This window comes from Microcaecilia unicolor, chromosome 1 (assembly GCF_901765095.1).
Source record: "Microcaecilia unicolor chromosome 1, aMicUni1.1, whole genome shotgun sequence".
NCBI classification, from domain to species: domain Eukaryota; kingdom Metazoa; phylum Chordata; class Amphibia; order Gymnophiona; family Siphonopidae; genus Microcaecilia; species Microcaecilia unicolor.
In genome coordinates, this window is record NC_044031.1 from 241899056 (window position 1) to 241926000 (window position 26945).

Sequence of the window (26945 nt, forward strand, 5' to 3'; positions counted from 1 at the left end):
CTACGCATGCCAGGTGGCATTTGGCTTGCATAGGTCATTACCACCCGGTTAACGTGTGAGACCTTACTGCTAAGTCAATGGCTGGCGGTAAGGTCTCAGACCCAAAATGGACATGTGCCAATTTCTATTTTGCTGCATGTCCATTTTCAGCAAAAATTTTAAAAAGGCATTTTTTGCAGGCGTGCTGAAAACTGGATCTGCACATGCCCAAAATACGCACCTACACTACAGCAGGCCAATTTTCAGTGCACCTTAGTAAAAGGACCCCTAGGGTTTCTATGTGAGAGCTGTACAAAACTTATATTCACTCAACCAACATATTTCCCCTTCCCTACCATTCTCCCCCACTCTTGCAACCTGAAAAAGACTAACAAACAGTCTTTCAAGCTCATTTTCAAAGCACTTAGCCTCCCAAAGTTCCATAGAAACCTATGGAACTTAGCCTCCCAAAGTGCTTTGAAAATATGCCTCTATAAGTATACTTTTTTTTACTATTTTTTGGTAAATAATCTGAAAACTAGTGAGAAGTAAAAATCAACAGAATGTTACTTTAGCTCATTGTTGTGTCCATAATTTCTTCTGACCCTTTAAAGTAGTTGTTATTTTCTCATTTATTTGTTACATTTGTATCCCACATTTCCCCACCTATTTGCAGGCTCAATGTGGCTTACATAGTACCGTAAAGGCATTCGCCAGGTCCGGTAGAGAAACAAATACAAGGTGGTGATGTGGTCGAATAGGTTCATATGTTTCAGGCATATTGGGGATCAAAGAGAGGAAAGGTTATGTAGTGTCCTTTACGAGCTTTGGTTTTGCTGTGTTGCAGAATGTAGGCATTTATGTTGGGTCGGTAGGGTATGCCTTTTTGAACAGGTTGGTTTTTAGTGATGTCCTGAAGTTTAGATGGTCGTAGATTGTTTTCACAGCTTTAGCCAGTGTGTTCCATAGTTGTGTGCTTATGAAGGAGAAGCTGGATGCATAGGTTGATTTGTATTTGAGTCCTTTGCAATTTGGGTAGTGGATGTTTAGATATGTTCATGATGATCTGATTGTGTTTCTAGTTGGTAGGTCTATCAGGTCTGTCATGTATCCTGGGTCTTTGCCGTAGATAATTTTGTGGACCAGGGTGCAGATTTTGAAGGTAATACGTTCTTTGATTGGGAACCAATGCAGTTTTTCTCGGAGGGGTTTGGCACTTTCGAATCATGTTTTACCAAATATCAACCTGGCTGCTGTGTTTTGAGCGGTCTGGAGTTTCTTTGTGAGTTGCTCCTTACATCCCGCATAAATTCCGTTGCAGTAGTCTGCATTGCTTAGTACCATTGATTGTATTAGGTTACGAAATATTTCCCTCGGGAGAAAGGTTTTACGCGTTTAAGTTTCCACATTGAGTGGAACATTTTCTTAGATGTGGAGTTCACTTGGTTCTCAAGTGTAAGGTTGTGGTTGATTGTAACGCCGAGTATTTTCAGGCTATCTGAGATAGGGAGGGTGTGATCTGGGGTGTTTATGGTTGTGGGTTTGTACGTATTGTATTGAGATGAGAGGATGAGGCAGTGTGTTTTTTCAGTATTCAGTTTCAGTTGAAATGAATTTGCCCATGAGTCCATGGTGTTCAAACCGAGCTTGATTTCATTGGTGATTTCTGTCAGATCATGTCTAAAGGGAATGTACATTGTGACATCGTGTGCATAGATGAATGGGTTGAGGCCTCGACTGGATAAGGACTTGGCCAGTGGGATCATCATTATGTTGAAAAGTATTGGTGATAGTGGTGATCCTTGAGGTACTCTGCAGTCTGCTTTCCACGGTGGTGATATGTTTGAGTTTGATTTTACTTGGTATGTTCTGGTGGTTAGAAAACCCTTGATCCAGCTAAGTATATTTCCACCGATCCCGAAGTAATCTAGGAGTCTTAGTAGTATATTGTGGTTTACCATGTCGAATGCGCTCGACATGTCGAATTGGAGAAGTATGCTTTTACCTGTGGCTATTTCCTGCTTGAATTTGGCCAGGAGAGTAACTAGCACAGTTTCAGTGCTATGGATGGGGCAAAATCCTGATTGTGATTCATGTAGTATTGAGAACTTGTCCATGTAGTCAGTGAGCTGTTTGGTCACCATGCTCTCCATTAATTTGATTGCTAGTGGGATAGATGCAACTGGGCGGTAGTTGGAGAGTTTGTTTGTTTTTTTTCTTGGTGTCTTTTGGTATTGGGGTGAGTAGGGTGTTGCCATATTCCTTGAGGAAGAGACCTTGTTGGAGCATGTGGTTTAGGTGGGATGTGAGGTCTGCTATGAAGTGGTCATGGGTGGATTTAATTAGGCAGCTGGGGCAGGTGTCCAATTTGCAGTGGGTGTTGGAGAACCTTTGAGTCGCATGGGTAACTGATTCGACGGTGAGGAGAGCAAAGTTTGACCATGTTCGGTCTGCTGGGTATTCTCCAGAGGTTGGGTCCAAGCCATTGATGAAGTTTTTGATGTTGGTGTTGTGTTGAGGAAGTGTGTTGCGTAGTTTTATTATTTTTTAATTGAAGTATTGAGCAAGTTTGTCTGTGGATGGGATGTCTGTGTTGGTTGTGGTGACTGGGGTGGTGTTTAGTAGTTTATTTACGAGTTGGAATAGTTTCTTCAAGTCTTTATAATCCGGTCCTATTTTAGTTTTGTAATAAGATCTTTTGGTCTGTCTTATTGCATATTTGTATTTTCTTTGTGTTTGTTTCCATGCGTTGAGTGTGTGTTCATCTTTTGTTTTTTTTTCCATGCTCGTTCGAGTTTCCTGGATTGTGTTTTGAGTTTTTCCAATTCATCATTGAACCATGGTATTGAGTTTTGTCTTCGTGATAATCTTGTTCTTAAGGGTGCTATTTCGTCTAGTACTCTTCTGTATCTTTCGTCCCAGTCAGAGAGGTAAGTGCATGGAGTCCGTTTGTGCTGTCCAATCGTTGTCATATATCTGTTGCCAGAATGCTTCTGGGTCTATTTGGCCTCTTGTGCTGTAGGTTGTATGCTCTTGTATACGGTACGATCCCTTCTTCTGCCAATTTAGGGATAGGTTTAGTTTGTAGTGATCGGTCCAAGGTGTTTCTGTCCATTTGATATCTGTTATTAGTAGGTTGTGGTCTGCGGACAATTTGTGTGAGAAGAGGTCCAGTGTTTGCCCTGTGACATAGGTAGCTTGCAAGTGTGGCCATCTGAGATCCCATGAGTGGAGAAATTCCTTACATTCTAGTGCGTTGGTGGAGTTTGGGTCTTCTAGGTGAAGGTTTATGAGGCATATTTTCAAAGCACTTAGCCTTCCAAAGTTCCATAGAAATCTATGGAACTTTGGAAGGCTAAGTGCTTTGAAAATGAGCCCCTAGCTAGTATTAATATGTTGGAGTTGGTTACACAGGTGTTTGAGATGAAGTACGTGAAATTAGACTGACTTTCGTTCCAATTACCGGGTGGTGTGTAAAACAAGACAGTTCAGATGATCAAGCACGGATTTGTTGTGGATTCTGATTGAGGCAATTTTGAGCTGGGTTGTTATGGACTCAGCAGTGGTTTCGGTGGTGAAGTGGGAGCGGTAAATTAGTACTATACCTCCACCTCTCCTTTCCTTTCTGGTCCAATGAGTGATTTTGTATCCTGGGGGGGCATAGGTCAAGGATTATGGGATCCATTTGATCGTGGATCTAGGTTTCAGTGATAAAAATTAGATTGAGGTTTTCTGACGTGATCCAGTCTGTTACTGCTATTGTTTTGTTAACTACGGATCTGGCACTAATGTAGCCCACTTGAATATTTTGGTATGGGGCTTCTATGTTTGGTGTTGTGTGGATTTTTGTTAGTTGTGGTTTTTGTTAATGTGTGTTTGTTATGACCTTTCTTTCCATTTTGTTGATGTTGTCCGTATGTAGGTATTCTTCCTTTGTTTTGGTAATTGTCAGTTTGGTGAGGTGTGGCGTGTTTGATCTGTCTTTGGTGATTGTGTAGTATGGGTATGATATTGATTTCTGCGAGTGGGATGAATAGTGTAAGATTAATCAGTGATAGGAAGTAAATTGCTAGGAGTAATTTGACTGTATTCATTTTGGTGTCAGTTCAGTTTGGGTTGCTAGTGGGCTGTGTTCTGTAGGGAGCGGGGAGTAATCCTAAGGTGGGGTTCTTATTTAAATGACTCTGTCAGCTAGTTGCTTCCACTGTGGAGAGTCGGTATCAATGGAGGAGGTATTGGCACACTAGAACACATCTGGGTCTCTTGCTTATAGGAGATTTATTTTGGTGAGTAGAGATAGATAGTTTACTCACAGTCAGATTTGAAGCAGTTTGATGGAGGCTGCTGGTTGGAGTGATGAAGGAGATCCTTGTTGCTAAAGAAGTCTTTTGCTGCAGAGTTGTTGCTGAAGCTTTGATAGAGGCTGCTGATTGGAGTGGTGAAGGAGGTCCTCACTGGAAATGAAGTCTTTTGTTGCAGAGTTGTTGCTGGAGCCTGGAGAAGTCTTTTCAGGAATGTGTGTGAGGTTTAGCAAGGATCATGGAGGTGCAGCTCAGGAATCATGGAGCTGAGAGACAAGAGCAAGAGCGAGGAAGCAAAACCAGTCTAGTAAACAAGTAAGTTTTCAAGGTTTTGCAAAATAAGAATAAAAATAGAAATAAAAATAGAAATAAAAATAACTAAAAATAAAAGTAGTTCTTCATCAGGTGCAATTCTATGGTATTTACAACTTGTTGGATAACCAGTGTCCATTTCTTTTTTAAATATAATTTAACAAATCAGCGTATATGGTTAGCGAACGGGCCACTCGTCCTTCAGGACAGTGCAACACTCACTGCCCGCTGCCCTTCCTGGCGCCAACCGCATTGAACTCACGGATGCGCTCCAAACCACGTAGTAGGTTCATACGCGGGCACGGGGTTCCGCGATTGCATCCCGCCCAGACCGGGTACTGTGATCTCTGCCAGGCCCGGTCTCGGCTGCAGAACCCAGAACTTCTTCCGATGTATCCAGTTGGGCCGGGGCCATCCGTCACGCCGTCTGCAGTCGGCCCAGGCCTCAGAATCGACCCTGGTTTCCGCTGGGCACCTCGGCGATGCAGTCGGTGGCCCGTCGGCACGCAGGAGGTGGGCACATATCTTGTACAACAATCAGCAATTAAATATCTAGGGGGTCATTTACAACAGTTAACGATCACTAACACTATTAACACATGTTAAATGTTGCACAGCTCATGCAGTGGGCCCTGTGGCAAATAATGCATGTTTATGGTGCTGGCACAAACTGTTAGTATATGAGTCCTACAGTGTCTTACAAATATCTTTAATGTAATTTTTCAGTCATCTAAACTGGCAGTATGATTTTTTTTATAGATTCAAATATACACACACATTTTGTACACAAACATACAAATTATTAATATATTATAGAAAACTTTACCTGCTATCAATTTTTGCAGAGTCCTCTTATTTCCATTTACAGCAGCAGCATGCACCTGAGATGCCACTGAAGTGCCACTAAGAAGGCTGGCTTCATTACTGGTCATACTCCTCTCAGGTACCAGTGCATATCCAACCTGCGACAACAGCGATAATCATAATACAGCAACACTTTTGAAATTCTGTATTTTTTTTTCTCTACTGCACATGAAAAGATTTTTTATTTTGAAAATTTTTATATATTTTATATAGCTCTGAAAGTGAGGTCATTCCCTTGAGATGATCCCAGCTCCATCTACTTAACACTGAGAAGGAGCTAGTGCCTGAAGTGGAGCAACTCTGTAACCACTGATCTGAACATCAGACAATGAAGATAATCAACTTTCAAAGTCATGTGCATGCCTGAGAGAGGTGAAAAAAGTTAAGAGAAGGTAGTAAAGGGGTAAGAAGGGAAACAAGGGAGAAAGAAAAAAGAATTGGCAAGGGGCAGCTTAGGAACCTTCTCGATATTACCATGTCTATCATGTTCCATCCAAAAAAGGTATCAACTGAACATCCCTCTTATACATTACATAACTCATGCCACTCCCTTGCCAAATACATTTCAGCAGTTTTGCTTAAAATGGTGCCAATTAGTTAACTAGTACTATATTATTCATGGCTTGTCTCCTTTCGTCGGTGCTCTTGTAGACTTCAAGATGCTCTTTGACATCAAATGAGGACCAGGTACAGAGCTCACTCTTCTCCAAGCTCACTAAAGTCACGTACCCTATACAAAATTTATTTTGCAATTCAACCAGCTTGCCCAATTTCCGCTCTGCTTGTGAGTAGACAGATAGTGACTGAGTGAGCCAGAATGCTATTCTTGTTCATTGTGTGCCAGTTTTCTTCATTGTGCTCTACTAAGTCAGCTGCAGAAGCTAGGAAGCTGATGCAGCACCACTCACTCTTTCTCAAAACTGAGGCCCACCTGGTCCATGCATACACTGGAAACCCCAAAACAGTTCTCTTGAATGAGAGAGACGGTTGATGTGTTTCTATCTATCCTGTGAGCTGCAAGGCTGACTGTTGCTGTTTTCACTGGATGTTAGGCTCTATTGCATGTTTGTGCCCTTTGGGACTGCAATAGCTGTTTTAAGTCCCTGACACAGCCTCTAGTGAGGTGAAATGTGGCCACGTCGGGATATTTTACAATGTTGCACAAATGAAGCCTATTTATCATACCAAGATATTTGCCATGCATACATTGGACAGATAAGGGTTTGAATATGGAGCAGCCACTGAGGCCAAGGGGAAGGCGAGAGAAAAGGAAGATTAAAGGAAGGCAATGCTCTCTCTCTTTCCCCTTCCCTGATTACTGAGCTGTGAAGACATGGTCTCAAAGCACAGCAGTTGACAGCAGTATTGGCCTCTCTTATTTACAAAAGTGATTATGTGTGTCCTCTTAAGATGAACACTGCCCCATAATATCTGTACCAGCACTGCGAGTATGTTCAAAGCTTGTAGGCTGATAACCTTGCGATATGAGATCAGCTGGTAAGAAGTAACAAGAACTTTTGGCTTGCAAGCTTTGAACCTGTTCATCATGCCAGCAGAGATAACTACATGGTGATCAGCAGCAAAAGGACAAGCTCTAATGCTCCTCTTCACACCTTAAGGAGAATGGTACCAGACTCTTTTTTTTATTCCTCAGTTGGAATGCAGCAGCCACAGAGTCTGCCTCTCTAGGATCGGTCACAACCCCTTCTCCCCATTTGAGCACTCTTGGTTTAATGTACACTACATCTTCTCTGGAGTCAAATGCAAGTGAAACCTAAGTCCAAATAAAGCAGTTAAGAGAATATTGTTAAAAATAGCTATGAAAAATGCACAACGTATGTTAGGGCATTCACGCCAGTAGGCAACCTGCAGTTTTGGAAAGGAGTTAAGTTCCACCTGCTCTGGATGAGCAGAAAAATGGAATCTATTTCCAGAAGACAGCAGATGAATAACATTCTCAACATCCTGCTGCTATATCCATGCAGTCACACTAGTGTCTCTATTGGAGATAAGATGTTGGAATGGAGCCCAGCAGTGATAAAGAAAAAGCAAGAACAATGAATGAAAATATGAAATAAATTGAGTGAACAAAACCTGCAGTATATCAAAACTCACTAGCTTCTGTAAGGCAGAAAATAGGAAACATGCTGTACTAGCATAATTCCCCAAAATATCAACCTAGCTTCATGGCTTTATTCTTTTCTCTTTTAGGACTAATTCCTAGGACTCCATTCTCTCATAACATTATTTCTTATAGTTTAATTATTTGTTGATATAAGGGATTTGCTGCTTTTATTGTGAACATGATCTCTTTCAGTATAAACTATTTTGTTAACTGAAAATGACAACTGCATGGTCTAGCTGCCACATTTTCTTATGCATCTTTGCATAATTAGACATTGACATGCTATATATTTTCATAGTTTAGCTCTTCTCTACCTGCTAAACTGAATCAAATCCCATCCCTGCTTCCTTACCCTGTTCCTTTTTTTAACCATTCATTCTACTCCTGTAACCTTACTGGTTCTCATTTGTTTTAGAGATATCTCAGATGAAATTGACTGCATCACTCCTTGTCATGGAGAGAACATATGTCCCAGAATATAAAAATTATTCTTTTCAGTTTGGGTGACACTGATGTTAACAAGCTTTCCATTTACATCAATTCATGAAAGGCGTTACTTCATTGTCAATGGGAAGGATGATGTATTTCCCTCCCTACTAGGATAATCCCTTTCTCCCCCTATTAAAAAGTTCTTTTTACAATAATCATAGCCCTTTACCTCTTACCCCAATAATGCTGGGATGTCAAAGAGGACATGGACACCTTCCACCTTTAAGATTCTTCTTGCTGCAGACTTCCCCCACATACCTCCAAATTATATGCCAAAATCTCTTGTAGGGGTCAAGGTCAAAACTGCATCTCTATTGCTGTTATCTCTCGGAGTCTGTAAGTTTGGCTTTAAAAGCACTAGCTTCTGAGACACATGCCCTTTTTATTCTTTCCAATTTTATAAAAACTGGAAAGATCTATATCAGGAGTTGTTAACCCAGCTCTCAGGTCACACTCAGCCAGTCAGGTTTTCAGGATACCTGAATAAATTTGCATGCACAACCTCCACTAGTGCTACTACTAATCATTTCTATAGCGCTACTAGATGTACGCAGCGCTGTACACATTATATGCAGGTACTTTGTCCCTGGAGGGCTCACAATCTAAGCATTTTTCTACCTGTGGCAATGGAGGATTAAGTGACTTGCCCAATGTCACAAGGAGCTGCAGTGGGAATTGAACCCAGGTTGCTAGGATCAAAGCCCGCTGCACTAACAATTAGGCTACTCCTCCACTGCATACAAATGTATTTGTGCATATTCATTGCAGCAATTGTGAGGGCAGATGTTTCTGTGTCGCATGTCATAATCTGCCTGAGCCTATTGTGACCCATCTATTCCTGGGTTGTTTGATCAATATGGATGCAATCCTCTGCTCTGCATAGCTGGCTTCATCATGTGTTACTAGCAAGGGTTTATTAATTATCAATAATGCAATAACAAATAATGAGATAATCAAAATATTTGGGAGCTCATTTTCAAAACAGAAAAAATGTCCAAGAAGCAGCACAAAGTGGCAGATAGTCTTTTTTTTGCCAAAATGTTTAAATCACTATTTTTGAAACCCATTTTTAAGACGAACGTTTATCTGCCATAATGGAACAAAGCAAAACATCCAGGGCTAAAAGTTAGACATTTTGGTCTAGACCTGGTTCAATCATGGCTAAGTTACAAAAAGGTACCCTAAATGACCAGAGATTAAGGCATGACCCCCCCTCCTTACTCCTCTAGTGGTCAATAACCCCCTTCTACCCCCCAAAGATGTGAAAGAAACAGTAGCCTCAATGACAGCTTCAGATGTTATGGCCAGTCCAAATAGAGCAGCAAGCAGAGGTCCCTGGAGTAACCTAGTTGTTGGTGCAGTGCAATGTAGAGAAAGGGACCCAGGCCTAAAAACCACTCTAACTGTTACACTTCTGGTGGAAAGTGTGAGCCCTCCAAAACCCAACAAAAACTGTACACCATTTCAATAGCCCTTACGTCTGAAGGTGTCTTCTCTACGTGCGTACAGTAGGTTTTTAGAGGGTTTTATTTATTTATTTATTACTTATATCCCACATTTTCCCACTCATGGAGTGCTCACCATACAATATAAGGGAATAATGGTGAGATGTGAACTCCACTGCAGCACCCTTTAGGGTGACCCATTGCTTTGCTAGGATATATGTGTAGCCAGTCTACTAAGGATGCTGGACCCAACATATGTCCCAATGACTTGTTTTTATGCATTTTTCCCTTTGTTTCCCCCGAAAATGGTCACAAAAGAAAAATGCATTGAGTACGAAATGTCTAGGAAATGGCCATTTTCAAAACAAAATGACTGCGATTTTAAAACCAGAAAAAAATGTCTATCTTCGCCTCTTGATTTTTGGATATATAGTCACAAGTGAAAAAAGACTCAACAGTGTTTTGGGTTTTCAGCCTTCCTCAGGAGTCCTCTATACAAAAAAAAAACATATTTTAACACAACAATAAAAATTAAACAAACCAAAAAGACTTTTGTGTACAGATAAACATAAGCATTGTGTTTAAACATGCAAAAGCAGCTATGGATAGATAAGTGACACAGGCCCCTGTTTACAAAGCCGTGTGGTACTGCCAACATAGCCCATTCACTTTGAATGGGTTGTGTCGGCAATGCCACACAGCAGCCGCTCGCGTGGCTTTGTAAACAGGGGGATAGAATCATAAAACGTGAATATAAACATAAAACATGAATATCAGCATATAATGTAAATATAAAATTAAATATAAGTGAATGAATGAGTGAATTATGAATATAAAATTGTGAAAGTGAATGTATGTGAATAGAGTGGGAAGATTACTATTGTGTGTTTTAATTATATACACATGCAGATGTAAACATAGGAAACCAAGCATATTCAAGAAACCAGATCACTTGAAAAAGTATGAGACTGTGAAATCAGGTATACGCGACTTTACCTTACATTTCAGCTTATTTTCGAAAGAGAAAGATGCCCATATTTCAACACAAATCAGGAGATGGGCGCCCAAATCGGTATAATCGAAAGCCAATTTTGGGTGCCTCCAACTGTAGTCTGTCGCAGGAATGGACAAAGTTGACAGGGCGTGTTGGAGGCGTGGTGAAGGCAGGACTGGGGCGTGTTTATTGGCCAAGGAGAGATGGGCGCCCTCGGCCGATAATGGAAAAAAGAAGGGCAGCAGAAGCGAGAATTTGTGCCACTTTTTTTGGACCTTTTTTCTTCATGAACAAATCCCCAAAAAGTGCCCCAACTGCCCAGATGACCACCGGAGGGAATCGGGAATGACTTCCCCTGACTCCCCCAGTGGTCACCAACCCCCTCCCACCAAAAAAAAAAGAACTTTTAAAACTTTTTTTTCCAGCCTGTATGCCAGCCTGAAATGTCATACCCAGCTCCATGACAGCAGTATGCAGGTACCTGGAGCAGTTGTTAGTGGGTGCAGTGGACTTCAGGCAGGTGAACCCAGGCCCACCCCCCCCCCCCCCCCCCCACACCTGTTACACTTGTGCTGGTAAATGGGAGCCCTCCAAACCGCACCCAAAACCCACTGTACCCACATCTAGGTGCCCCCTTCACCCATAAGTGCTATGGTAATGGTGTAGAGTTGTGGGGAGTGGGTTTTTGGGGGGGGGTTTGGGGAGCTCAGCACCCAAGGTAAGGGAGCTATGGACTTGGGAGGTATTTTAATTTTTTTTTTTACTTGTTACAAGTGCCCCCTAGGGTGCCCGGTTGGTGTCCTGGCATATGAGGGGGACCAGTGCACTATGAATCCTGGCCCCTCCCACGACCAAATGCCTTGGAGTTGTTCGTTTTTGAGCTGGGCGCCTTCGGTTTCGATTATCGCTGAAAAAAGAATCCGCCTAGCTCAAATCCGCCCAAATCCAATGCATTTGCCCGGCACCAACCGTATTATCGAAACAAAAGATGGACTCCCATCTTTTTCGAAAATACGGTCTGTCCCGCCCCTTCATGTACCTGTCCTCGGAGATAGACACCCATGGAAATGGGCGTTCGCGTTCGATTATGCCTCTCATTATAAAACATAATCAAACAACAAGATCCTAAGCAGGTACTGCACTGAAAGCATATGTAGAATAACTATTTGACATCACACCCTTGTTAGCAGCACAAGACAAAACTAAAAAGCTGCATGACAGAACACAGAGAGAGTATTATATTTCCTAGAATCTGATCCCACTGAAAAGCTCAAGATATAAAGGAGGCTGTTGACCAGTCCGAGATATTTGACTTCCAAGGAAAGATCCTTTCTACTACTACTACTATTTAACATTTCTAGAGCGCTACCAGGGTTACGCAGCACTGTACAAAAAACAAAGAAGGACAGTCCCTGCTCAAAGGAGCTTACAATCTAAAGGACAAGAAGGACAAAAGGACAAGGAGTGCAGACAATCAAAAATTGGAACAATCTAGATTTCTTGGGTAGAGGTACAATGGTTAGATGCCAAAGGCGACATTGAAGAGGTGGGCTTTGAGTAGGGATTTGAAGATGGATAGGGAGGGGGCTTGGGGTAAGGGCTCAGGAAGTTTATTCCAGGCATAGGGTGAGGCGAGGCAGAAAGGGCGGAGCCTGGAGTTGGCGGTGGTGGAGAAGGGTACTGAGAGTAGAGGCGAAAGGGTAGATGAGGGTAGAGAGGTAGTGAGGGGCTGCAGATTGAGTGCATTTGTAGGTTAGTATGAGGAGCTTGAATTGTATGTGGTACCTGATCGGAAGACAGTGAAGTGACTTGAGGAGAGGGGTGATATGAGCATATCGGATTTGGCGGAAGATAAGGCGTGCAGCCGAGTTCTTAACGGATTGAAGGGGAGATAGATGATTAAGTGGGAGGCCAGTAAGGAGTAGGTTGCAGTAGTCAAGGCGAGAGGTAATGACAGCGTGGATGAGAGTTCGGGTGGTGTGCTCAGAGAGGAAAGGGTGAATTTTGCTGATATTGTAGAGAAAGAAGCGACAGGTCTTGGCTGTCTGCTGGATATGGGCAGAGAAGGAGAAGAAGGAGTCGAAGATGACTCCAAGGTTGCGGGCAATGTTTACTTTATTTTTTGTCTATTAGATTGTAAGCTCTTTGAGCAGGGACTGTCTTTCTTCTATGTTTGTGCAGCGCTGCGTACGCCTTGTAGCGCTATAGAAATGCTAAATAGTAGTAGTAGTAGATGAGATGGGGAGGATGAGGGTGCCATCGACTGAGATAGAGAGAGGAGGGAGAGGAGAAGAGGGTTTGGGTGGAAAGACAATGAGCTTAGTCTTGGCCTTTCTAATTGTTGAACATCCTGTAATTCTTACAATCTATATGCTACCTAAGATTCACAAGTCCCTTACAAATCCACCTGGGAGACCAATTTTCTTGGGAAATGGCTAAGTACTGGAACTCTTATCAGATATCGTAGATTTTTCTAATACCGTATATATCACAAATTGAATCATATGTATGAGATCCATCCAATATAATTACTTTGCTTGATCAATTTGATGGAGACCTTACTGATATCTAGAGTTACTAGATATGCATCAATTCATTATACACAAATAGTCCCCAAATTGAGGCCCTTACTATCACTGAATAAACGCTTTCTGGCAAACACATCGCAGGATTCCTAAACACTTGATTTTGACCCTAGCCAAGATTGCCCTCACTAATAACTACTTTTACTTTGGCAAGTTTTACCAGCAAATAAAGGGCACTGCAATGGGTGCCTCTATGGTACCCGATATTGCTGAAACTGTGGGGACTGGGGGCTGAAAAGTGGACAGGGAGAAGTGGCTGGAGCTGAAGCTCGGGACTGGTGGAAGAAAAGGGCTGGGGCTGAAACTGGGGACTGAAAGGGGAACAGGGAGCAGTGGCTAGGGCTGAAGCTCGGGACTGGTGGGAGAAAAGGGCTGGGGCTGGAACTAAGGGCAGGTGGGATAATGGGGCTGGAACTGGGGGCCAGAAAGAAGGGGCAGAGAGAGAGAGGGGACAGATCCTGGATGGAAGGGGGAGAGAGAGAGGGAGGGCAGACCCTGGATGGATGGGAGAGGGAGGGCAAATGGTGGCTCGAAAGGGCAGACAGTGGATGGAAGGGAGAGAAAGGGCAGACAGTGGATGGAAGGGGGAGGGAGAGAGGGCAGACAGGAGCAGAGAGTGGATGGAAAGGGCAGGGAGAGAGGACAAACATTGGATGGAGGGGACAGGAGAGGGCAGATACTGGATGGCAGGGAGAGAGAGAAGGCAGACACCGGATGGCAGGGAGAGAGCGAAGACAGATGCTGGATGGAAGGAAGACAGTGAAAAGAAGATGAGGAAAGCAGAAACAACAAACTGTAAAAATATTTTTTTATTTTTTTGCTTTAGGATAAAGTAGTATTGTAGCTGTGTTAATAAATGTTTATAAATAGAACATGGAAATAAGGTAATCCTTTTATTGGACTAATTTTAATACATTTTGACTAACTTTCAGAGAACAAATCCCCCTTCCTCAGGTCAGGAAAGGATACTGTAACAGCATTATACTGTATTGATCTGAGAAAGGAGGTTTTGGCCTCTGAAAGCTAAATTTATTAGTCCAATAAAATGGTATTATTTTATTTTCTATATTTGTTTTATTTCTATTTGTTAATTTGTAAAGTGGTGATTGGTATTTGTTAGTTGTTTTTTCAAATTTACATCTGCTCTGTTTATATTTTGCACAGTACTAGGGGACATTTTCTGTTTCTGTGGTGTTGCATTGTATGCAGAGTCTGGCATCTTGGGGGTTCAGTTTAATTTTTGTCTAAATAGAAAGTTTATGATTACTTATTCTATAGTAGATTAGGGTGTATCTGTGTTTGTGAAAAAGACATGGCTTTCAGTTGGCATGACTGTGCAGGATCTACGATCTGTACTATTCTGTCTGGTTTCGTTTTACAATAGGTGAATTGATGTTCTAGTGCTCACTGTAGTGTTTAAGATGCTTTCCTTTTCCTTGTGTGACTCGTAGAAATCACTGCTTATGGTATGGTAGAATTGCTCTATAGGTCCTGAGCGTTTTGTATTCTCGGTAAGCCTAATACTGGATTTTGGAGGGGGGGGGTTAAAAAATGACCGGCCCCGGGTGTCAACTACCCTAGGTACCCCACTGTTTAGAACAAAGGCTTATTTTTGAACTAGATACTGTTCACCCTAGAGATCTTAATCGTGAAGCAGGCATAGCTCTATTTTTATAAGATGGATCCCCTCTCCCAAAGGTATATGGCTTAACTTATTCCATGCATTTATGTTGCCTGGTTTTAGTTCTTTTTATTGACTTATTTACTATTTCTTTCATTATACACAGTTTTTATTATTGTATGCAGATTGTTTATGTAATTGAATCTTAGGTTTAGGTCATACACACTTTATAATTCATATTTACTTATTTATATAATTATTTAGTATTTTTAATTAACTTCTTTTATCACTGTATGACGTTTAATTATGTAATTGAGTTTCATATTTAGGTTATACACATATTCCATATTTAATGATAGAAATATTAATTATTCATTTTTTAAAAGAAAAGATGTAATCCATTTTTACCCCAAAATATTTAATTCTCTTGCAGTCATTGTATCCATTTCTGCCCATGTAAATATCCATTTCATCCATTTTTGTTTATTTTATCCATTTAGGTTTTTAAACTATTTATATGTTCTTTTAAACTATTTATATGTTCTTTTAAATATGTATATAATATGATTTTATGATATTATCCAGCTGATTTACGAAAGAGAAGGGCGGCCATATTCTGACCCAAATCGGGAGATGGCCGCCCTTCTCCCGTGGGTGCCCAAATCGGTGTAATCGACAGCCGATTTTGGGCGCCCCCAACTGCAGTCCGTCGCAGAGACGAACAAAGTTCCCGGGTCATGTCGGAAGGGTAGCGAAGGCGGGACAGGGGCGTGCTGGGGCGTGCTTAAGAGATGGCAGCCCTCGGCCGATAATCAAAAAAAGAAGGGCGACCGTAGCGAAAATTTGGTTCGCTTTTTTTGGACCCTTTTTTTTTCACGACCAAGTCCCAAAAAAGTGCCCGAATGCCCAGATGACCACCAGAGGGAATCAGGGATGAACTTCCCTGACTCCCCCAGTGGCCACTAACCCGCGCCCACCAAAAAAATCCCAACTTTAAAAACTTTTTTTGCCAGCCTCAAATGTCATACCCAGCTCCATCACAGCAGTATGCAGGTCCCTGGAGCAGTTTTAAGTGGGTGCAGTGCACTTCAGGCAGGTGGACCCAGGCCCAACCCCCCCAAAACCCACTGTACCCACATCTAGGTGCCCCCCTTCACCCATATGGGCTATGGTAATGGTGTAGAGGTGTGGGGAGTGGGTTTTGGGGAGGATTTGGGGGGCTCAGTACCTAAGGTAAGGGAGCTATGCACCTGGGAGGTATTTTAATGTTTTGTTTTTATTTTTAAAAGTGCCCCCTAGGGAGTCCGGTTGGAGGCATATTTTCAAAGCACTTTGGGAGGCTAAGTTCCATAGGTTTCTATGGAACTATGGGAGGCTAAGTGCTTTGAAAATAAGCCTCTTGGTGTCCTGGCATGTGAGGGGGACCAGTGCACTACGAATCCTGGCCCCTCCCACGACCAAATGCCTTGGATGTGTTTGTTTTTGAGCTGGCCGCCTTCGGTTTTCATTATCGCCGAAAACCGAGGCCGGCCATCTCAAATCCGCCGAAATCCTAGACATTTGGCCGGCCCCAACCGTATTATCGAAAGAAAAGATGGCTGCCCATCTTTTTCGATAATATGGTTGGGACCGCCCCTTCTCGTAGCTTTTCCCGGAGATGGGCGCCCTTAGAGATGGGCAGCCCCTTTCAATTATGCCCCTCCATACGTTTTTAAAGATTTTTTTTAGGCAAGTTAATCTTAATATTTATGTTCATTTAACATTTCCAGTGGATCTGAGCTCTAAGATATACAGTACAAAATATGCTATCGTTCATTTCTGTGGCAATTTGTATTAGTTCCATTCTCCTTGTTCTGTTTTTCAAATTGTTTCATCAATAACACACAACTAGAATGCATGGTACACTAGTGAAATTCACTTTTAGCCTTTGTTTTTTCATTTTTCCACCCTTTTACTATTTCCCTTTATTTCACAATATAATGTTTGGGATTATTTTCCATTGATATGTATAGGGTCACCCAGACACGCTACTAACTATCCTTATTTTTCTCAATTCATTCTAACATACACACGTTTGGCTCCATCATTTCTATTTGCCACAATATGTTATTTTAAATATGTTTTAGGCTTATGCTGATAGCAAGCCTTTGTATCATTTACTGTATCAGCGGTTTTCTAACCCTTGTTAGTACTGCGGTTTAATTCATGCATTTAACATCTCTATGTCCGATGCAGTTACATTTAAAATAGACAGCAGCAGGGTTCCTGCTCTCATAAAGAAATGCTACCAGCCACACCACTGATTTTTCTTTTTGAATACTGAAAGTTGCTTTCTGTATGTTACAGACCAAGGCATCTGAAATGTAAGTATTAAACAGTTCAAGCTACTGCTATTCTCATTTAGATTTTTTTTCTGGATTAACTTTCTTTTAAGGTTTATTTTCTTTCATATTGGGCTCTAAACCGATGGCGTGACTCTTAGAGAATGTAGCTAGGTCCGTGTTCTGGAATTATATATCACTGGGTAATTTTTGGCAACCCATAAATATAAATTTATTTTATGGCAGGCACATTGCTATGCTGTGAGCAGCTAGTCACCACTGGCCAGTTTTTTTTAATTATTCATGTATGTGCCTAAGTTTATCAGGTTTCAATGGCCACAGAATCAATACACTCTTATAACCATACTATATTGTGCTTTGAATTACAGGGTGACATTTAGGGCCCCTTTTACTATACCACGCTGGTAATTCCCAGTGTGGCAAATGCAGTACAGACCATTCAGTTCAAATGGACTTCATCACATTTGCTGCACAGGAATCACTAGCGCGATTTAATAAAAGGAGCTCAGAGAGATAGTTCTGTTTGAAATTTTCCATATTTTTAAGTGTGGCTTTGTAGGTTTGTCTTGTGCTGTTAAAAATGGTGCAACAGTAAATATTTATTCTAAGTATGCTTTTACTGCAGTACCTGATCAGGATCTGGTTGTTTGCTTATGTTTTACAAGTGAACTTAAGGTAATTACGTATACACAATTTCATGTTCTCATAATCTTTTTCACATGATCTCATTTCTTGAATAAGCTTGGTTTCCTATGTCTACACCCACATGTGTATATAATTAAAATTTCCAACTCTAACATTTGCATACATTCAATTTCACAATTTTATATTCATAATTTACTCATTTATTCACATATATTTAATTTTATATTTGCGCTTTATGATTATATTCACATTTTATGATTCTATGGGGCTCACAATCAAAGCACCTTAGACTTACAAAGTTCCATAGCTTACTAAGGGGCCCTTTTACAAAGATGCAGGAGGGTTAATGCATGGGTAGTGCATGCCAAATCGGCACTATTGCCGGCGTACCATGTGCGCCTGGTGGCAATTCCGAGTTTCTACTACAGAGGCGTTTCTGGCGGTAATCGGCAGCGCAGGTGTGCACTGCATGGTTACTGTGCACATAGGGCATGAGCCCTTACCACTAGGTCACTGGTTGGCGGTAAGGGCTCAGGCAATAAATAGGCGCATGCGCTAGTTTTAATTTTTGAACATGTCCATTTCCCAGCCGTTAAAAATGGTCCTTTTCCCAACCACTGTAAAAAATGCCCCAGAACATGCCAAAAAGATGCACCCACACTACTGCAGGCCACTTTTTACCACAGCCTAAGTGCTTTGAAAATACCTCTCTATGACACTTATCTATCCATATCTGCTTCTGCATGTTTAAACACAATGCTTATGTATCTGTACACAAAAATCTTTTTGGTTTGTTTAATTTTTTTATTATGTTCAAATATATCTCTCTATATAAAACGCACCTCCAACGTTCGAATGAAGCCTCTGTTAGCCAAAAGTGAAGGGGGTGAGATCGCATTGTGTCTGCCCCGCCCACGCGTCAAACGTGATGACGTCGAGGGCGGAGCAATGACACTCATCCAATCACAACGCTCGGCAGCGAAGCGTCAGGGAAGGAGGCGGCGCTCTCAACGTCTAGCCTTCCCTTCGCTGTGTTCCGCCTTCTTCTGACGTCAAGGATGACGTCAAAAGAAGGCGGAACACAGCGAAGGGAAACCTAGACGTCGGGAGCACCGCCTCCTTCCCTGACGCTTCGCTGCCGGAACCGCCACGGAGGTACATTTAAAAACAAGAAAAAAAAATAAAAACCATGTTGGGGGGAGCGAAGAGGGTGGCCACAAAAGAAAAACAATGGGAGCGGGAGGGCAGGGGAGAAACGACACCATGGATGCGAAGGGGGGGGGGGGGGGGAAGAAGAGGGCGGCCCAGGCTGGGACATGGGAGAGAGAGGAGCATGGATGCAAGGGGGGGTCATGGAAGGGAGACAGGGGACTTGCTGGAAAAGGATGAATGGAGGCGGCAGGGGACAGAGGAGCATGGATGGGCATGGATTGGGAGGGCAGGACTCAGGGAGAGAGGAAAATTGCTGGATAGGGATGAATAGAGGGGACAGATGGGCATGGATGGATATGGATTGCAGGGCAGGCCTCAGGGAGACAGGGCAATTGCTGGATAGGGAAAAATGGAGGGGCCAGGTGACAGATGAGCATGGATGGGCATGGATTGGAAGGGCAGGACTCAGGGAGACGGGAATTGCTGAATAGGGATGAATGGAGGGGACAGATGGCCATGGATGGATATGGATTGCAGGGCAGGCCTCAGTGAGAGAGGGGAAATGCTGGATAGGGAAAAATGGAGGGGCCAGGTGACAGATGAGCATGGATGGGCATGGATTGGAAGGGCAGGACTCAGGGAGAGGGGAATTGCTGGATAGGGATGAATGGAGGGCACAGATGGGCATGGATGCATATGGATTGCAGGGCAGGCCTCAGGCAGAGAGGGGAATTGCTGGATAGGGATGAATGGAGGGGCCAGGTGAAAGAGGAGCATGGATTGGAAGGGCAGGACTCAGGGAGAGGGGAATTGCTGGATAGGGATGAATGGAGGGGACAGATGGCCATGGATGGATATGGATTGCAGGGCAGGCCTCAGGCAGAGAGGGGAAATGCTGGATAGGGAAAAATGCAGGGGCCAGGTGACAAAGGAGCATGGATGGGCATGGATTGGAAGGGCAGGACTCATGGAGAGGGGAATTGCTGGATAGGGATGAATGGAGGGGACAGATGGCCATGGATGCATATGGATTGCAGGGCAGGCCTCAGGGAGACAGCGGAATTGCTGGATAGGGATGAATGGAGGGGCCAGGTGACAGAGGAGCATGGATTGGACTCACACTTTCACTCTGACTCTCAAACACTCACTCTCACATACACTCTCCCAAACACACACACTCCGAGGAAAACCTTGCTAGCGCCCGTTTCATTTGTGTCAGAAACGGGCCTTTTTTACTAGTATATATATATATTGTATAGGCTCCTGAGGAAGGCTGAAAAACTGAAACATGGCCGCTGTTGAGTCTATTTTCACTTGTAACTCTACATCCTCACCTAGATCCAAATGAGACTGTAAGAATTACAACGATCATTAAAAAGTTCCTTTATGTCCTTGGATCATTCTGGTTACTATCTCCTTCTGCTCTTTCATTTGCTTGTTGATTGCCTGTGGAAATGCCGGTTTTCCATTTGTGTCTGGTCTTAATAAAGATTTTGAAAAAACTATGTATATTAATACTGAAAATGTTTGACCATCATTAATGGTCACCCTTTAACCTGTCTTGGTGGGGTAAGCTAGATACAAGCAAAATGGTACTAACCCCACAGATTAATTATATATTGATGATACTACCTGGACACTGCTCTAAAGAATTTACAAACAAGTTGATTCAAAATTGTCTAAATTCCTTTGGAAAAACAAACCTGTAAGGATAGCCATGAAAACAATTAAAGCTACTAAGGATAAGGATTATATTAACTTCCATGACTGCTATTCTTATCACGCTGCTTCTCTGCTTCGATATGGTATCTAATGGTTAACATCAGATGGATCACAAGAACAAGAATTTCTATGGTTGTAATTTGAACGGGAAATGTTATCGCCACTTACTTTACATTTACTTCCAACTTGTATGATACCTCACAAGATCATAGATTGTAAACTATTATTAGATGCTCATAAAGCCTTACTATTATTAGACAAATGTCTAAAAATTGGCTGTTGGAGCTCCCTTAATATGTCACTTTATTTATTTATTTATTTATTTATTTATGTATTTATTTCCAAACAATTGATAGACCGCAAATTGAGCCTATACAGGTAACTAAATGATTTACAACAGTCAAAACAATAAATTCTTTCTGTAACTGTGGGTGGGGAAGAGGTGGAAGAGTGAAAATCTATGAATCAGATGAAAAAGCAGCAGAGAAGTTTTTAAAAGTGCTTTAAATGATTGAAGAAACATGTCAGCTCTAAGGGATGAGGAAAGATCAATCCAAGACCTGGAACCTAAGTAGCCAAATGCTATCTTGTGAGAAAGAATTAAGTGAAGAGCCGTTTGTGAAGGAACACAGAGCAAATTACCCGAGGAGGATTGGAAGGTGCATGATGGAGAGTAAGGAATCAAGAGTTTATGCATGTATGCAGGAGCAGAAGAATTCCAGCATTTGAAGGTTAGCATAAGGAGTTAATAGTTAATACAGTATGAGACTGTGAGCCAGTGTTCAAGATGGAGTAACACAGTCAAAACGGTGTGCCCAATGTATCAGTTTTACTGTGGTAGACTGAATTAACTGAAGTCGCTTTAGAGAGCAGAGCAGGAGGCCAGTGAACAGGGAGTTACAGTAATCCAACCTTGTAATTACCAGTGCCAAGAAAAGGGAAAAGACAGATGTTGGTTATAAGAACGGTCGATCTGAACGGATGCGTGAAAGTGCAAAAAAGGAAGATTTGGTTATGTTATCTATCTGATCTTGGAAAGTCAATCTAGAATCAAAAATGACGCCTAGAATTTTGATAGATTATAGACATGTGATGTATCATTCAAGGTTGAGGGAAGAGAGGGCATTTGGTTTAGAAAAAAACTATAGTTTCACATTTTGTTCTGTTTAAGAAGAGGCCATCATCCTTCAGCCTTGTAGACATGGCAGAAAGGCAGGAGGTCAAAGTATCTGGAGCGGAAAATGAAGATGCTGAAGTAAGAAATGAATCTGTATCTGCATAACAATATGGCTGGCATCCTTGTTCCTGAATAAGAGTTAAGTAAAGGAGATAGAAAGATATTAAATAGAGATGGTGAAAGAAAAGAACCCTGAGGTACCCAAGATAGAACAGGGTAAATTGAAGAAAAAAAAACAGAGGGGCCCTTTTACAAAGCTGAGGTGAGGGGGGGGGGGGCTAATGCTCGGGTAGCGTGCGCCAAATTGGCACTACTGCTGGGGGTAGTACATGCGCCCGGTAGTAATTCTGTTTGGTGTGCACCGAATTCTGTGGTAGAAAATATTTTTCTATTTTCTACCACGGGGGCGTTCCCAGTGCTAATTGGCAGCACAGCCACATTGGCGCATGCTGCATGGTTACTTTGCGGGTAGCACGTGAGCCCTTACTGCTAAGTCAATGGCTGGCAGTAAGAGATCAGGCAGTAAATAGGCATGTGCTAGTTTTAATTTTTGGTCCATTGTATATGTCAATAAACTCATTTCAAGCGCATACGTTTAGCACAGGTCCATCAAATGATACCTTCAACCCTTATGATTCTGGGCTTGTGATACTTGAAACTAAAGAAAACCTTTTTTTTAAATTTTTTTGGAAGACCTCAGTTTGGCGGAGTCATGGGGCTCTCATCAATTTTAGCCTCAACTCTCCAATCGTCACTGGTCTCCAAACCTGTTTTTATATCGTTATATTTTTTATATATATTTTGTATTTTTAAATAGTTTCTTTTAACATTCAAATCCTCAATTGTGTCAAACTTTCAAACACGAAAACTTTTTGCAAGTTAGTACTTCAATAGTACGTAGCTTAAATAGATCTTTTGTCAAGGAGATAGCTTGTCCGACACGACATCATGTTTCGCCGCTTGGCTGCTTCAAGGCTATGTCCTCATCTAGGTGTTATCACATTCTTTTTTAAAAATTTTTGCACATGTCCATTTCCCGGCCCATTAAAAGGTAAAATTAGCCCTTACCTGATAATTTTCTTTCCATTAGTCCCAACAGATCAATCCAGAGACTTGTGGGTTATGTCCCTCTACCAGCAGGTGGAGATAGAGAGAACTTCAGAGGTTTACTACCATATGTGGTCATGTGCAGTCACCGTAACTTCATTACTGTCGATACCAAAGCAGTGGAAGATGAAAGAGGAAGTCCTCTCCTGCCTGCATAAAGCTCATGTAAGCTCCTCAACCGCTCCTGTGGGAGGGTAACAGAAGGTTTCCTTTATGTTTTGATTTGTTTTGTCCCCTTTTTTTTAGCCAAAAATCAAATGAAGGAATCTGATGAAACTGAGGCAACTAGAAGAAAACACTCAACCCAGAACAACAACGGGTGGGCCTCTGGATTGATCTGTTGGGACTAATGGAAAAAAATTATCAGGTTAAGGACTAATTTTACCTTCCACAGCATCCCACAGATCAATCCAGAGACTTGTGGGATGTACCAAAGCAATCCTCAAGTGGGGCGGGGTACTACAATCTCAGCTGACTGGAGCAATGCTCCACAGGCCACAGTTACACGCACTGCCACGTCAAATCTGGAATGCCTAGCACTGCTTTGCCAAGCCTGAAAAGTCTGGTAAGGGAAGGACAGCAGATCAAGTGGGCGATCTGCAAAAGCCATCCACGGCAGGACAGAGGATCAAGTGCCCGAACTGCAAAGGAAAAGGAAGTCAACTGCGCTCTGGAAGAAAGCGCTGCCACCCACAATGGGAGAGACTGACCCATACAGAGGCCAGCTTAAGAAATTGCCTTTCTCAGCCAACGGCCACTGCAGCTCTTGAAGCGAGATCCCCTTTCTTATGACCAGTCAGAGGACAGCATGAGGGTATGCCGAGAGGCATTTCTGCTCAGCGGGTCAGGAGTCTGATGATCCTACTGCAGTGTGGGTGTTTCGTAAGGAGTCACCACCTTCCTAAATACCTAAGGCTCTCCAGGTTCTGAACATGTCCGCTTCTGATCCTGCCACTGCTGCATCTGCTAATCTTAAAATGGTGAGCACTAGAAGACTGCTACAGTCTTTAGCAGTGAATAAGGAAGTCACTTCTGCTCAGTAGGTCATTCCAGGCCCTGCCCCACTATGCAGAGGCGTAGCTAGGTGGGGTGCAAGGGGAGCAGCTGCTCCCCTAAAAGGATTTTGAATAAAATGGCGCTTATGCGGAACAGCTCTTCAGCTTCACACTGACGCCTATTCTACAAAAGGTCTACTCCTCCTGACATCAGAACCACTATGCCCACATCTGCTAATCTAAAAATGGCGAGCCAGTGTGGCTTTGGAAAGGGTATTAGTTACCTTCCTATGATCCCGAGCAAAGCAAGAAGCAAAGAGTTAACCAACGGAACTTGCTGGTCTCTTCCAAATAGTATAGGAGTATATGGTGAACATCCAAGAAGCGGGAAGAGAAAAAGGTGGAATGGGATGGAAGGCAAAAACCACCATTTGCAGAAAAGACAGGACTGTGTGCACCAGTCACTAGTAGAAATCCAGAGTACCTCAAATGGATGAAGTTGGGAGTTCTGAGAACCTGCCTGGACTGGACTGCTAAAGAAAACTAGGCTGCCCTGGACGATAGTCCTGGTGTCGTAAAGATAAGGGTGAGCCTGACCCAACCGAAAAGAACTTGTAGACATCTTCTCAGGAAGACGCCGAGTCTATAAGTCACCCAGATCTTCCACCAACTTCATGTAGTCCTCAAACAATAGCTGCTCTGAAAAGGGCGCTGAACCAGCCGCCGTTAGAAGCTGCATTCACCACTCAGCAGCACAACCACATCAAATGACAGGCTGTGACTGCTAAAAATGTCTGCTTATTTGACACCCGAAACAAATCATAAAAGAAAACTGGCAACTAAGCCAGCCTCGACTCTACATTTGGCAAGTGAGGAGGCAGTCGACTGTCTGCCTTATAGAAGGAATCCAAAATCTGTTGCTATGGCACACCCTAGAGCCTACAAGTTGCAGATAGCCACCTCCAGGGAGAGAGAACTTCTGAAATATCAGCGGAAAGCTGCGTTGAAATCACCCATTGAGACTAAGTTGGCTTGAAGGGAACCATAAAGACGGGGACCAAAGCAGAGCAGGAACCCCTGAAGTGGTCCGATAAGGAATCAGGCCCAAGGGGGAATGTCCAAGAAAGAGAACCTTGTGCCCATAACTTGAACCTATTCCCATATCCTGGACCTGGTAGGGAAAGTAAAACCTGACTTGGGTTGGAACCAGTTGCTGAGGAGCAAAAGGAGGAAAGGATTTCCCAAGCCTATCTGGAACAGCACTCCCCAATAAGCCATGATTTGTGCTGGAAACAACTGACTCTTGGTGACACTGATTACCAATCCTAAAGACTGAAGACGAGTAGGTATCTTCAATGAAATTTGCAGAGTCTCTTGACAGAGAGAGCTGCAAATCAGCCAGTCACGAGGTATGGATGAACCTGCAATCCATCCTCATGAAGGAAAGCTGCCACTACCCCTATGACCTTGCAAAAATGTCTTCGGCAACGTGGAAAGGCTGAATGACATGGTCATAAATCGCTAAGATCCCTCTGCAGCAAGGAGCACTGGGAATATGAAAGTAAGAAAGTACGTTTCCTTGAGGTCCAGGGAGGCTAGAAACTCTCCCCACCAGACAGAACTATTACACACTGCAAGGTTCCCATTGTGAAAAGTTGAACCGTAAACACCCTCGACTCTTATGACGTCCAAACTCAGCTGGAAGGAAGCTCCCTGGTTGGAACTACAAAGCAAAGGGAACAACTTCGCATTCCCCAATTGCAACTGGGGATAGACTCAACTGTGCCTGAAGGAAGAAATGTTAGCAAGGTGGCAAGAACTACCTGACAGTGTTTGAGCTTGCATGTAGACTCCAAGAAAAATCTGTAGTGAAGTCTAGGTTGTAACCATGCAATAGAAAAACTAAGACACATTTGAGCTGAAGTAATCTTGGTCCACTCCTCCTGAAATCAGCACAGGAGTCCTGTCTGAGGAGTGAACTGAGACTCCATCATTGAAACATGCAACAGGCATAGGTAGACCTGGAGTTGAAACAGACCTCATTCTACAGCAGCCAGGTGGTTTGTCATAGTGGAAGTGGAAGCCCTGAAAGTGGTTTTCCTGGCCCCACAAAACCTACAACAAAATCGATTAAAAATTATCCTTAAACTCGTCCCTTGGCAATCTCTGAGACTTGGAAGTCCCTCAGGTCTTTACCCAACTGCCCTGGATCTTCTCCAGTCCCAAGATTACTCCCAAAAGGCAGATTGCCAAATGTGAATTGGAAGCCACATCAGTGGTCTGATGCCTAAGCCAGCGCTAACTTCTTGCAGATAGGGACAAGAATTGGCTGGTGTGACTGTGCACTATAACTGCTGCGCATTGGAGCTAACAAGTGCAGCTGAGAACCAGAGCCAGATGGCATAGCAGAATATGGCTGTTGCACCATTGCGCACCTTGGTGGATCACCTCCTCCTTGCACCATTGCGCACTACAGATAGCAAGCTGCAGTGGATCGTGAAGCAGCACCCCTAGCGCTCTGTGCTTACTGTCAGCTGATTGCAACAACTATTAAGCTACCTCTACACTGAAGTAGCTCCTGGACCACTCCTCATGAAATGTAGGTACCCCATACCATGAAAAGATGCCAAAAATACCATAGAAGCAATTAGAGGTACCGGGTACGCTGCAGATACCGGGGTAGCTGAGGCTAGTATGCAAAGGTGTGGCCAGTATCAGTGTGCAAAGAGAGAGAGAGAGAGAGAGAGAGAGAGAGAAGGGCAATCTTTAGTACAATAGAGTTCTGATAACAGTTCCAATCATGCAAAAACTGCTTGGCCAGGCAAGCAGTAAGAGAGAATGAAACAAAATATGCCCCATTGGAAACCTAGCTGAGCCCACAGTTTCTAATAGGATGGATAAAACCAGCCTTGAACCTGTAACCTTCAGGCTGAAAGGCCAGCCATCCTCCTGAACAAAACTAGTTTGATGTAAACAGTACACACAGAGCAAATGCCACCAGGGCAGCACAGGGGGTGCAGGATTACCATGGAAACCGAGAGAAACCTGAGAGGCCTGCACTAGCCTCAAAATGTAACATTTCTCACAGAA

At 42.9% G+C, this 26945-nt stretch overlaps 1 protein-coding gene across 1 annotated transcript in view; it reads right to left on the minus strand.

Annotated features, from left to right (window-relative positions):
- INVS (inversin) overlaps positions 1–26945 on the minus strand; it is a 522371-nt gene that overhangs the window by 481553 nt on the left and 13873 nt on the right. Inside the window, exon 2 of the mRNA XM_030205118.1 lies at positions 5419–5554. Coding sequence (XP_030060978.1) covers positions 5419–5554 — 136 coding nt within the window. The remainder of the gene's footprint in view (positions 1–5418; positions 5555–26945) is intronic.